Source organism: Pseudorca crassidens, chromosome Y (genome assembly GCF_039906515.1).
Source record: "Pseudorca crassidens isolate mPseCra1 chromosome Y, mPseCra1.hap1, whole genome shotgun sequence".
NCBI lineage: Eukaryota > Metazoa > Chordata > Mammalia > Artiodactyla > Delphinidae > Pseudorca > Pseudorca crassidens.
Window position 1 is genome coordinate 6,365,842 of NC_090318.1, and position 14,775 is coordinate 6,380,616.

General features: G+C 42.0%; 1 protein-coding gene across 1 annotated transcript in view; it reads right to left on the reverse strand.

Moving 5' to 3' along the window:
* LOC137217831 (anosmin-1) overlaps positions 1 to 14,775 on the reverse strand; it is a 190,442-nt gene that overhangs the window by 49,715 nt on the left and 125,952 nt on the right. The window contains exon 4 of the mRNA XM_067724790.1: positions 5,947 to 6,169. Coding sequence (XP_067580891.1) covers positions 5,947 to 6,169 — 223 coding nt within the window. The remainder of the gene's footprint in view (positions 1 to 5,946; positions 6,170 to 14,775) is intronic.

Here is a 14,775-nt window from a genome sequence, read left to right on the forward strand (position 1 = left end):
TCTTATTCTTCTCTCAAGAATACACCTGGGGACGTAAGAGGACTCGGAACATTTACACACATCTCTGGGACAACGGTAAACCCCTCTCTGCTTGAGAGTCACGGAGGGGAAGGAGAAGACTTATCGCAGGCGTTCGGTGCCACCTTCTCTGGCGTGTGTATCCTTTCAAGGAGCTCACATCTCCTCTTCTGTCAAGGTCCTATGGCTCAAACATTCCTTTACTTACTATTTAAAGAGACGATGGCTGGCTAGTTCCTGAACCTCACAGAGCACTTTCTCTGAGAGCACTTTCTTGGCTCTCCATGTATAATCCTCTAGCGTAAACGCAGCTACAGTAAATCCTCGAGTCGCTGAAGCACCCTGAACTCGTCGGCAGCAGAGCTGCCGCTGCTGAGTTGCATCTACACCCCCGTGCTCTGAGGCTTCAGTCTTGAATATCATTCAACTACCAGGAGCCTTCATGGCGCACGATGACTGTCAGGGCACTGTCAGTTCAAATTCCTTCATCTGAGAATCTCTTTAATTATGATGTGCAATGGTCTTGCAATTTGCATTTTAAGAAACGGTCCATCTGGTTTGCATTAGGGTCAGCTGGCTCCCCTGATTGGGAGTCACTGCATAATTGTGTGCAGATGGGGCTCAGGCCTGGACCCTCAGCCCTCACGTCAGTCCTTTCATAGTCCTTGCGAGCTCACCCAGCATCCCGGCTGCATAACCAGATGCAGAGGATGGATCTGTCCTCAGTGTGGTTTTTATTATGTAAATGACTCGGATCTTTCTTTTTTAGTATTTTTGAACGTATTAGTCATCTGAAATCTAAACTATTCTGTTAAAAACTTCAAAAATGCTATCATATAACATCCCACAATATATGACAATACCGGTGCATTTTTTTTTCTTCAAAACATAACAAGTATTTTGGTGAAATCAAAGGAACAGAAACCCAGTGCTTCAAAAAATGTTGAAACTATGCTGACAGAAAACTCAATAAAGACAGACCATCAGCAGTTGCAAATCATCACAAGATCTGACTGTTCATATAAATATACCTGTCACAAGTCTAGGTACGAAAATGCAGCAAGATATTGTGTTCCGGGCTTTCCTGGTGGCACGGTGATTAAGAATCCGACTGCCAATGCAAGGGACACGGGTGCAAGCCCTGGTCCGGGAACATCCCACATGCCGCGGAGCAGCTAAGCCCGTGAGCCGCGACTACTGAAGTCCAAGCACCACAACCACTGAAGCCCGCATGCCTAGAGCCTGTGCTCCGCAACGAGAAGCCACCGCAATGAGAAGCCCATGCACTGCAACGAAGAGTAGCCCCCACTCGCCACAACTAGAGAAAGCCCACGCACAGCAACAAAGGCCCAACGCAGCCAAAAATAAATTAAATTAAATTAAATTAAAATTAAAAAGATATTGTGGGGCTGCTTTCCTGGGGGCGCAGTGGTTAAGAATCCACCTGCCAATGCAGGGGACATGGGTTCGAGCCCTGGTCTAGGAAGATCCCACATGCCGCGGAGCAACTAAGCCCGTGCGCCACAACTACTGAGTCTGTGCTCCAGAGCCTGTGAGCCACAACTACTGAGCCCGCTTGCCACAACTACTGAAGCCCGCACGCACTGGAGCCCGTGCTCCGCAACAAGAGAAGCCACCGCAATGAGAAGCCCGTGCACCGCAACGAAGACTAGCCCCTGCTCGCCACAACTAGAGAAAGCCCGCGCACAGCAATAAAGACCCAACGCAGCCAAAAATAAATAAAATAAATTTTTTTAAAAAAAGATATTGTGTTCCAGGGATAATATCTCTCCTAAGGACAACTGTACTCAAGGAATTTGTGCTTACATCACATTAAGGCACTCAGTCACTATATTCAAAGTGTGAAAAGTTAATTTGTGAAAAGCGGCCCATCTCCAAAATCCTGAGGTTGATGTATTTCAAATACTAAGAGATTCATGGAAATAGTAAGTCAACTCCATCATCACATCAGATCTTTCTGGGAAGAAGCAAACTGATACAGGATTAATTCCTGGTTAGCACCTGGTAAAGAAAAATGACTGCTGTCTCACGGCCACCTGCCTAACTGAAGGCCACAAACTACTCTGAACGTTTACATTTGGAAAAGAAGTTCAGCTCCTCTCTTTCCCTCCCCAAACCAAATGTCCCAGTTGGGAGTGAGGAGAGGCAGTAAGATACTAAAGCATCGCCTCTAGACAGAGGACAGTCCAACTAGGCTGTGAACCAGACCTAAAATAGGGGAGGATCAAAGGAAAACCAGTGCCCCAACGAACCGGAGCTTGTGTTTCACCCATAGAAGACCAGCTTGGGAATTTCCCACAGTCTCACGAAGGTGTGCGTGTCAGAGACTAGCACCTTCGGGCCTGGTTTACCCACGGTAACATGGTCAAGTCTTCCAGGGGGCTGCTTCTAATAGTTTTACTTGAAGGGTGAAGGAAAAGCTCTCTTTTGTTTTCCTTTGTTTCAAACCCTAACACCAGTCTGTAAAGTTAACTCAGGCATCAGGCAAGGACACTTCTCACAGCATAATCCAAATTAGATGCACAAATGTAACACGGGACATTCTGTTATCATTTTTTCAAAACACACAGTGTTTTGAAAAACTCAAGTTTCCAGCATATATAAAGCCTCCTAAGGTACGAAATCAGCCTACACCCCATCTTCCTTTCTACAAAAGTGGACCAGACAGAAAGGATATATGTGTTTCCATGTATTTAAAAAATTTTTCATTAACTCAATAAGCGATAAAAGGAAAAACAGGACAGCGGATGGCACATAGCAATTTATGGCAAAAGTTAAGAAAGTGATTGGTCCACTTCAGTGAGTGTGTGCGTATGACCACCTTGACGAGGAACTGCCGGGCCGGGTGGAGGTTGGTGTCCTTTGATTTTGCACTCCGGTGCTCACCCAGTACAGGTCGTAAGCAACGTCAGGCACTGCCCATAACTCCTAACACATAGTCAGTAATTACTAACTGAGCTGAAATGTGTCAGTACTTGGAGATCCAGGTGACATCAGTCCCTTTTAAACTCAAAATGGGGAAGACATTAAGAAAATGCCCTCTGGGATTTCCTATGAGAGGACACTTCAACAAGTAAATAATGAATGAATGAAACGGACGTGAGGAACTTACAGGTTTGCCCAACAGAATTTGGTTCTTCACGAGGTATACTTTGTATCTAATTTAAATATTACAACTCCACAAACTAGTTGGAAATAAAGTTCAAAGAAAAAAAGCTCCATGTTATTTATGAGCCTAAAAACTACTGACAAATCACTGGTTGTATTAGATTTAATCTATTTGATCTTGATCTGTCTTTTACTTGAGCTATAATATAATAATACAGGGGTGCCCAAAGAGGGCTTGAAGTTTAGGGTCCTATTACAGTAGCTGGAGAGAGTCAAAATAAAAATGACAGGAGAGCTGGCCCAGGTGGGAACAGGCATTAGATGCATCGCTGCTGCCAACCCCTGGATCCCCTCGGAGGCGGCGTGCGACCTCAGCCTCAGCACTTGTGAACTGACAGCGGGACTGGTCCAGCTCAACCAGCGGTGGAGCTCCCCCTTCCTAAGGAAAACGCCTGCACAGACCTGGCACGAGCAGAGACAGGCAGGCAAGCTCGTTTCCTACCGGCTGTTTTGGGGCAGTAAGGGTGCACTTATGAAGGTGAGAAGGACAGTGACAGCTGGGCCTCCAAAGGTTGTCAGGCTGATTTGCATGCATGTCGACGGCCGGATACATGTTTTTCTCCTCACAAAGCCAAGCGCTGGGTCAGGAAGGACCCTTTCTCAGAGAGGCTGGGACCACCAGCACCAGAAGCCTCTTTTTTTCTTTTTTGCGGTACGCGGGCCTCTCACTGTTGTGGCCTCTCCCGTTGCGGAGCACAGGCTCCGGACGCGCAGGCTCAGCGGCCATGGCTCATGGGCCCAGCCACTCCGCGGCATGTGGGATCTTCCCGGTCGCGTCCCCTGCATCGGCAGGCGGACTCTCAACCACTGCGCCACCAGGGAAGCCCAGAACCCTCTTTTGATGACTGTCAGATGCTCCCAGGACATGGAAGCCAGCCTTCATTCAGAGAGCAAGGAAAAAATCTCTATGTAGTGTGTGTGTATATATATATTTTTTTTTTTTTCAAAATAATACTATTTTATCCTTGTGCTCATTATGCAAAAGTCACTGTCAGGTCAACAGAGTCTTTTTATTCTATATGCGGTTAGCCCTCCATGAATTGCCTCTGTCCACAAACACCCAGGTCAAGTCTTACTTGTAGTAGAAAGGCGACTTCGGCACTTGAGAAAAGCCCACCGTATTACGTTTAAATTGCAGCTATCTTTTAATCATTAATCATTTATGCTGGCCCTTTATAGACTATTTCCCTTATTCTCGGTGAACCAGGCATACTTGAAATTCACACTGACTCTTCACTGCTTTCACGTGAAAAGCACATTTTAATTTATATTGAGTCCTTCAACCGCCTCACTTTTAAAACAAAAAGGGTTTTACAAATGGGTTTTCAACAATCACTCTAAAAGCATCCTATTTTTATGGTAAATGCTGATAAATAGCAAATGTTCTATAATAGAACAGGTTTCATAATAGTAGACTTTTAAAAAATTAAATGGTGTTAGATTGGGCAGAAGTGATTTTATGTAGTTTATAACAAAAGGCATGGAAACAATAAAACTTTAAATCCATTAAGGAAACGTCAGTCTCTTAAGAAAGGGAAAGCAGCAATTATTTTGAATCTGAGACAGTATTTGTGCCAGGTTTCCAAGGATCTTAGGGGAAAAAAAAATGGAAAACTGCATGGATTCCACAGATTTCGGGTAAGAGTATTTCCGAGTGGCAGCTGGAGGAAGATGGCGCAGGTATGTGTCTTCTGGGAGACCTGAATTGTGATAAGCCTAAGAACGGACTTCTGAAAATAGTCAACAAGCCCATAATGCAGAACCGGCATTGCAACAACATACACTTGATGCGTGAGAGGGAAAGTGCGAGAGAGCAAGAGAGATCTCTTTCTACTTATAATGAATAATGCCTAGTGACCGATTCTCTTTTTCTCTTCAAATGAGACCCAAAAAAGTAACGAACTGTTATGTCTCCCATAGTATGCTTTCTGGCATGCCAAACTATACATGATACAACAGCATGGGTTTAACATACAAGAACCTTGTCACACTCACAGAAAGAGGCATGCAACAGCAGAAAGGAGTTAAGTGCTCTAGCAGCTGCCTGTGGATGTAAACCGTTACATCGGCTAAATTGTTTGGTAACTTGCATCCCTATCTTTTGGAAGAGGGCAATTCCTCCATCTGGGAACTGAAGATACCAATCAAAATATTGAAAGTTCCCTGCAAGCACACTTCTGTTCTTGGATCGTGCCAACAGAAACCCACAACACTCATGCGTCTATTATGCGTTTTTCAGCTGGGCCCCATCGCCAGCCTGTTTTCCAAGGATGTGAATACGGTTACTCCAAGGTAGCGAGCGGAGCTCTGTTCATTTACTCATGTTGGAGAAAAACACACAAAAAGTTCCTGAGTTGATGGTGGCCTTCCTACATGTTAACTTCTGAACGAACTCATATGATATAGCTATTATTTTGTAATAAGTTTAAATGGAGTGTAATCTATAAAAATACGGAGCCACGATATTGTACACCTGAAACTAATACTGTAAGTCAACCATACTTCAATAAAAAAATACGAAGAATTCCCATGAAGGATTTACTCCACCCCAATAGGAGTTCACTGGGGCTGATTTCTATGGTCCAGTAAGTATTTTCAGATGTTTGTATGTGGCACAAGGTACATTTCCTTACAGTTCTCGCTTTCCTTCCAAGTCACATCTTTGACATCTTTCCTCACACGCACACAACCCCCCCGTGACCCTGGAGGTCCCCTCGCCTACTCCGCTCTGCTCCTTACCTTTGTACAGAGTCTTGGGCACCTGGCAGGTGTGTCCACATCCATTGGAACAACACTTCTTAACCCCAGAGCATTCACTGTCCACTTCACAGCTTTCGACACAGGCGGCGGCAAAGCCACTGGCCTTCTCGGGAGCTGGGCAATCCCCCTGCTTTACCGACAGGATGTACTTGAGGAACTCACAGCTGGTCAGGCATTCATAGTTCTTCTTGGGGAACAGAGGCTGGGAGAGAATAGAAAAAAAAATTCTCCCATTAAAGACACATGGAGTCTGATTTCCAAGGCGTCAGAAAGGCAGGTCAAAATTCTTACTCCATCAAAGTCTCCCCTGAATTGTTCACAAAGTAAATGTACTTGCTTTCTTTCCCCCTAAAGAAGTGATCTTTTATGCTAATTTTTTAAAGGACTACGACCCATGACTTAGAACTTTATTTTACATGCAACAGATACACGTCAATTACACATACGCGCATTCACAGATTATTGTTACATTCTAAGTTCTGATATTGTAAATTTAATGTACATCGAGACATCAATACTCTGACAATTAAATACCAGGGAAAAATTTCACACTCTTAATTACCAAAGGTGGAAAACTAGAAACACTAGCTAGGAAAAGTATCATTTCAAGGTTTGAATTAGAATTGTAGAAGAGAATAAAATTGATTGTTAATAATCATATATAGGGCTTCCCTGGTGGTGCAGTGGTTAGGAATCCGCCTGTCAGTGCGGGGGACATGGGTTCGAGCCCTGGTCCGGGAAGATCCCACATGCCGCGGAGCACCTAAACCTCTGCACCACTACTGAGCCTGCGCTCTAGAGCCCACAAGCCACAACTGCTGAGGCCCACGTGCCACAACTACTAAAGCCCGTGCGCCTAGAGCCCGTGCTCCACAACAAGAGAAGCCACGGCAACAAAAAGCCTGCACACCGCGACGAAGACCCAACACAGCCAAAAAAAATTAATTCATTTTTTTTAAAAAAACAAAGTTAAAAAGAATTTTTTTTAATTAATGATACATAAAATTTGAAAATAACATGAATTGACTGGATCAAAACTGTGTCTCAATTCAAGAACTTTCCAGGTAAAACAGAAGAAAGGTCATGCTTTCAATACTGAAGTACCACAAGTCTGTAGCTAGTTAATTTAAATTAAAAAAAAAACTTTATAAACATTTAAAGCATCATCAGTTCTTAAGGCTCTTCTGTCTTATGCACTTTCACAGCTCATTTTTCTGTTAGCTACTAGATGTTTTACTTCATTAGTTTTTTTTTTTTTTTTAAGGATACTGAGTTGGTATGGTGTGGGGTTTTTTAATATAAATTTATTTATTTTATTTATTTTTGGCTGTTCATTGCTGCGTGTGGGCTTTCTCTAGTTGTGGGAGAGCGGGGGCTACTCTTCGTTGCAGTGCGTGGGCTTCTCGTTGTAGTGGCTTCTCTCGTTGTGGAGCACGGGCTGTAGGCACGTGGACTTCCATAGTTGTAGCACATGGGCTCAGTAGTTGTGGCTCACGGGCTTAGTTGCTCCATGGCATGTGGGATCTTCCCAGACCAGGGCTCGAACAAGTGTCCCCTGCATTGGCAGGCGGATTCTCAACCACTGCGCCACCAAGGAAGCCCTTCATTGGTTTTTGAAGTTCTCAATTCAGGTCCAAATCTAAGTTAGGAATCAAAGAAGCATGTGAAAGGATCTGGAACAATTATAGAGCTTTGGCCAGCTTTCCTCTTTCAACAAAACGTATACATTACATGCACTGACGAAAATAGTTAAGTTACTAAAGTCATTGGCCTCTGCCACACCGGCTGAGATTTGCAAGTAGACATAATTTTATTAAATCTGGCAAGCGTTTACTGCTTGCTAAGTTAGCAATCACAGGGACTTAGTTTGCACTATGTATATCAAATCAACTCACGGCAAACATCTTCACACATGAAAACGGAGTATAACTTGGGAGTCAGATAACGAAGTAAGGGCTGTCTGTTCATATGACTCTAATCATCTTCATGCCAACTGCCACGCCCTTGAACTGGGAGGGACAGGAAAGCAGGAGCTGCTATCTCCTCCCCTTACTGATTTACGCACCGAGCTAATTACTCACCGGACCAGAATTAAAAACAAATAAAAAAAAAAACACTGGTGGAGACAGATCTGCAGCATTTGTTCCCACTGAGCGTAAAAGAAGAATGATCACAATTAGCACAATCCTTTGGATCTTCCAGTTGACGTAGGGTTGTTCTGTACAATTCTTTTCCTTTTTGCTATGGATTCAAAACTGTGATTTTTGTTGTTGTGGGGGGGTGGGTATTTTGAGGTCCATGGAAACAAATCAGGAATCAAAGGAAGTTCCTCTCTGCACTGGAGCTTTCTAGACGGGTCCCCGAGCTTGCAGTGTTCCAGATGCCATAATGAATATTCTATTAGATTGTGTACACGGAGAACTAGGCAGGGCTGTACCGAGTTAGCTCCCAACAGCTACTCAGCAGGACTGGACCCACGGAGGCATCTTTCCTTTTCCCACCGCCACACATTTCCTGTGTAACATTTCCAAGTTCTTCTGTTATTCTGATCATAACGTTACAAGAGCCAAAGACAGAGAGGCGGCTTTGCTTCTCCGACAGCGTGACCATCCACAGGTCTCCAATATGCCCCCACCAGGCCCAGCACTGAAATCTGCAGGGAGGGAAATGGGCCCCCTTGGAATTTATAAGAAAGAAATAGTCTTCAGTCCTTGAACTTAAATGAAGATCATCTGACAAATACGTGAATTGGTACAGTAATCTCACAGAGGCGTTCTACTTCACTCTTCTATTTGTTCAGCTCTACTGAAGGCAAATTTTGATGTTCTCTATCAATTACCTTAGATAATCCTCTTGGATTAGGTTGAAAAATATTAATGGTCTGAATATAAATTAGAGAACATATGGTATCTGTACACAAGGTCTCTCCCCATGTCTTTAATCATTGCTTAATGAGAATTTACCACTGAATGGAATAAGGACAAAAATGCTCATAGGTGATAGAAAACGATGTGTGAACATTAGGACTCTAGATGTAAAGAAATGTGTAAATTGGTCCCCTGATCACCAGTTGGAAATCCTGAGAGCAAAAGATCATTTGGGTGCAGGAAAAGAAACTTCTGACCTTTAAGCGTGTCATATTTCTTGTGCCATTACAACTTAATCACTCGTAGACTCGTCAGGAGGGATGTGAACATTTTAGCAAAGGTGCGGGTTACCCAAATCACAAGGAGTGTCATGCCCCTCAACTTCACAGAAATGAAAACACGCATGGCAACAACAGATGCACCTACTGAATGCTGCATTTCTTGTTTATACAACTGCATCCAGTCTGTTAAGGCAAATTATGAATTGTAAAACTATGTAACTACAATTCCTTTATAAAACTACCCATATGAATAATCTCACACAAATAACCATTTCGCCAGGTCACTGGCTCGAGTTTAAAATTTGGAGAAAACGTAGTTACTATGCTGATTAATTTTTGTTTGTTTTTTGTTTTTTTCTGCCCTGTCCATATACAAAAATAAGAGCGGAATAGTCTTCAAAGAGCATGTATTTTTCTCGAGTAGTTAGGGCCTAAAGGATGTCATTATGCATCCAAAGACGGGCTCAAAAAAGCAAAGAGGTGAAGGAAAATGCCCTTGGGTGCACTGCATTAAGGGGAAACTCCCCCGTATTTTAATTAACATTCTACACAATACTAATAAATTCTTATAAATCTGCTACATCCCATCTCTTACCCCAAAACTCAAATGTGTTTTCAGTGCCTCACCTAGGCAACACACGACGCTCACCTTTCTTGTGGCAAATCAAAATGAAATACTAACCATAGTAACTAACTGTTCTTGGATGCTCTTAAAAGATACTCTTATCTTCATTTTGTTTGGTGTAAACTGCAAGGTACTTCACAATAAAATAATTTGTGCGGCAACCATGGGATGATGAACACAAACGCATCAAATTCAGTAACATATACTAATACGTTAGAAATCCTATCAATAGGAAGCCTCAGGTATGGAGAAAACTCTGCATTTGGTGTCTGGTTCAATTCACCAGAACTGCACATGTGCCCAATCTCAGTACAGAGCCTTGGCAAAGAGCCAGGGCCTGGGGGCTCTCTCCTGGCTCCAGCCAACACACAGGCATGCAGCCTTCAGTGTGGACCCCTGAAATGAGCTCTCCACCATCATCACCACCATCCCCGCCACGCTCACCAGTGACGACCCGAGGAACCAGCCGTGGTAGGTCATCGCTAACAGCTGCTGACGGTCTCCCACCCCGTCACCTCTACCAGCTGCTTCCCTAGCTCACCCCACGTACTCCTCCCCAGGCCCTACAGCCAGGATTACTTCCATTTCACAAATGAGCAGACAGAAGCTCAGGGAGGTCGTAATTTATCCAAAACCACAAACAAGTAAGAGTGTGGGCCAATGTTTATCTAAGGGCTGCCCTGTATCTCAGGGTAGAATTAGAAGACGGCTAAGCCAATGGCTCTCAACTTGCTTCCCTACTAGGATAACCTGGGGACTTCCAGCACTCCGGAAATATCCAGGACTAGAGCAGAGGGGAAAAATGCACGCGGGTGCACAAACACACACACTTATATACCTGTATATATGTAAATCATATATATATATAAATCAAAAGGGCAGTTATACTCCACGAATACTGATAAGAATGGGCAACGCTGAGATATAGCTTGCACTACTGAACTCCGAGGATAAAGATATAATTTTTCAGGCATTCAGGTAGAAAAGGCAAGTTCATTATGATGGAGAAAATAAGGTTTCTCCCAGGTTAATTTGTCTCCATAAAATTTAATGTGTGACGGCAATACAGCAATGGCTATATAATACTAAAGAATATATATATATAAAATCAGCTAAGTTGTTATTCAAATAAACATGTGACAGAAATATTCTCAAAGACATAAAGACTCAGAGAATAAAACACTCATGAGCCTTTCTTGCAAAACTATGCAATGGTAAAATTCAGCTGTTCCACAAGTTCACAGAAATAAAGAGTAGATGGGCTAGCACAGCACCCCCTGAAAAAAATATAAAGTGTATACTTATACATTATGTGAGAAAAAAAGTGTGTGCAAACCCATTTGGACATCAGGTATAACAGTAGGCAGAGGCTGTCGTGAATAATCTCAAAGAAAATGGTATCTTTTAAAAGACATTGAGACATGATCTAATTTAGAAAGCCAAAAATAAAGAAATTAGCATAAAAGAATTACTAATCATTTTGTCATCCACATAAATATAAAACTAAAATTGAAAAAAGTAGGAGTTACAATTTAAAAAGATAATATGATATAATAAAATTAAAAGAATATGTCTTAAAAAACCGGTAGGTTAGAAGGAATGGAGCAAGAAATCCTGAACTTAATTTTAGGATATCCGTATTCAGGGCTATGATGTACTGCATGCAGCAAAACGAGCAGAAGGGAAAGGCCTATGGGGAGAAGTCCAGAGGAAACCAGGTGCAAACTTTCCCAGTGGAGTCACACAGGATGCCTTAAATTCCTCCAGCCATGAGTTGTAACAACACGTGTGAAATGCTGTCAACCAGAGAAGTCCAGGGGAGACATGAAGCCCAGAGCTTTTATGGGGGGCTGGTCACATAGGCACCTCCTGCGTAGCATGTACCAAAACCCAGACTCCCAGAAGGAAACAGGTGTCAACAGTTTAGGAACAGTGCTATGGGTCTGTACTTTTCTTTTTGTGTGACATCCTTGTCTGGTTTTGGTATCAGGGTGATGGTGGCCTTGCAGAATGAGTTTGGGAGTGTTCCTCCCACTGCTATATTTTGGAAGAGTTTGAGAAGGATGGGTGTTAGCTCTTCTCTAAATGTTTGATGGAATCTGCCTGTGAAGCCATCTGGTCCTGGGCTTTTGTTTGTTGGAAGATTTTTAATCACAGTTTCCATTTCAGTGCTTGTGATTCACCTGTTTATATTTTCTATTTCTTCCTGGTTCAGTCTCGGGAGGTTGTGCTTTTCTAAGAATTTGTCCATTTCTTCCAGGTTGTCCATTTTATTGGCATAGAGCTGCCTGTAGTAATCTGTCATGATCCTTTGTATTTCTGCAGCATCAGTTGTTCCTTCTCCTTCTTCATTTCTAATTCTACTGATTTAAGTCTTCTCCCTTTTTTTCTTGACACAGACCAATATCACTGATGAACACAGATGCAAAAATCCTCAACAAAATACTAGTAAACAGAATCCAAGAACACATTAAAAGGATCATACACATACACATACACATAATCAAGTGGGGTTTATCCCAGGAATGCAAGGCTTCTTCAATATATGCAAATCAACCAATGTGATAAACCATATGAACAAATTGAAGGAGAAAAACCATATGATCATCTCAATAGATGCAAAGAAAGCTTTTGACAGAATTCAACACCCATTTATGATAAAAACCCTGCAGAAAGTAGGCATAGAGGGAACTTTCCTCAACATAATAAAGGCCATATATGACAAACCGACAGCCAACATCATCCTCAATGGTGAAAAACTGAAACCATTTCCACTAAAATCAGGAACAAGACAAGGTCGCCCACTCTCACCACTCTTATTCAACATAGTTTTGGAAGTTTTAGCCACAGCAATCAGAGAAGAAAAGGAAATAAAAGGAATCCAAATCAGAAAAGAAGAAGTAAAACTGTCACCGTTTGCAGATGACATGATGCTATACACAGGGAATCCTAAAGATGCCACCAGAAAACTACTAGAGCAATCAATGAATTTGGTACAGTAGCAGGATACAAAATTAATGCACAGAAATCTCTGGCATTACTATACACTAATGATGAAAAGTCTGAAAGAAAAATTAAGGAAACACTCCCATTTACCACTACAAAAAAAAAGAATAAAATACCTAGGAATAAACCTACCTACGGAGACAAAAGACCTGTATGCAGAAAACTATAAGACACTGATGAAAGAAATTAAACATGATACAAACAGATGGAGAGATATACCATGTTCTTGGATCAGACGAATCAACATTGTGAAAATGGCTATACTACCCAATGCAATCTACAGATTCAATGCAATCCCTAGCAAATGGCACTTTTCACAGAACTAGAACAAAAAATTTCACAATTTGTATGGAAACACAAAAGACCTCGAATAGCCAAAGGAATCTTGAGAAAGAAAAACAGAGCTGGAGGAATCAGGCTCCCGGACTTCAGACTATACTACAAAGCTACAGTAATCAAGACAGTATAGTACTGGCACAAAAACAGAAGTATACATCAATGCAACAGGATAGAAAGCCAAGAGATAAACCCACACACTTATGGTCACCTTATCTTTGATAAAGGAGGCAAGAATATACAATGGACAAAAGACAGCCTCTTCAATAAGTGGTGCTGGGAAAACTGGACAGCTACATGTAAAAGAATGAAATTAGAACACTCCCTAACACCATACACAAAAATAAACTCAAAATGGATTAAAGACCTAAATGTAAGGCCAGACACTATACAACTCTTAGAGGGAAACATAGGCAGAACACTCTATGACATAAATCACAGCAAGATCCTTTTTGACCCACCTCCTAGAGTAATGGAAATAAAAACAAAAATAAACAAATGGGACCTAATGAAACTTCAAAGCTTTTGCACAGCAAAGGAAACCATAAACGAGACGAAAAGACAACCCTCAGAATGGGAGAAAATATTTGCAAATGAAGCAACTGACAAAGGATTAATCTCCAAAATATACAGGCAGCTCATGCAGCTCAATATCAAAAAAAAGAAAACAACCCAATCCAAAAATGGGCAGAAAGGACCTAAGTAAACATTTCTCCAAAGCAGACATACAGATTGACAACAAACACATGAAAGGATGCTCAACATCATTAAACATTAGAGAAATGCAAATCAAAACTACAATGAGGTGTCACCTCACACCGGTCAGAATGGCCATCATCAAAAAATCTACAGACCAGAAATGCTGGAGAGGGTGTGGAGAAAAGGGAACCCTCTTGCACTGTTTGTGGGAATGTAAATTGATACAGCCACTATGGAGAACAGTATGGAGGTTCCTTAAAAAACTACAAATAGAACTACCATATGACCCAGCAATCCCACTACTGGGCATATACCCTGAGAAAACCATAATTCAGAAAGAGTCATGTACCAAAATGTTCATTGCAGCACTATTTACAATAGCCAGGACATGGAAGCAACCTAAGTGTCCATCGACAGATGAATGGATAAAGAAGATGTGGCACATATATACAATGGAATATTACTCAGCCATAAAAAGAAACGAAACTGAGGTATTTGTAGTGAGGTGGATGGACCTAGAGACTGTCATACAGAGTGAAATAAGTCAGAAAGAGAAAAACAAATACTGTATGCTAACACATATATATGGAATATAAAAAAAAAATGGTTCTGAAGAACCTAGGGGCAGGACAGGAATAAAGATGCAGACGTAGAGAATGGACTTGAGGATATGGGGAGGGGGAAGGGTAAGCTGTGACAAAGTGGCATGGACACATATACACTACCAAATGTAAAATGGACAGCTAGTGGGAAGCAGCCGCATAGCACAGGGAGATCAGCTCGGTGCTTTGTGACCACCTAGAGGGGTGGGAGAGGGAGGGTGGGAGGGAGGGAGACACAAGAGGGAGGGGATATGGAGATATATATATATATGTATAGCTGATTCACTTTGTTATACAGCAGAAACTAACACACCATTGTAAAGCAACTATATTCCGATAAAGATGTTAAAAGATAAATAAATAAAATACAGGGAAGAGAAAAAAATAGTTTA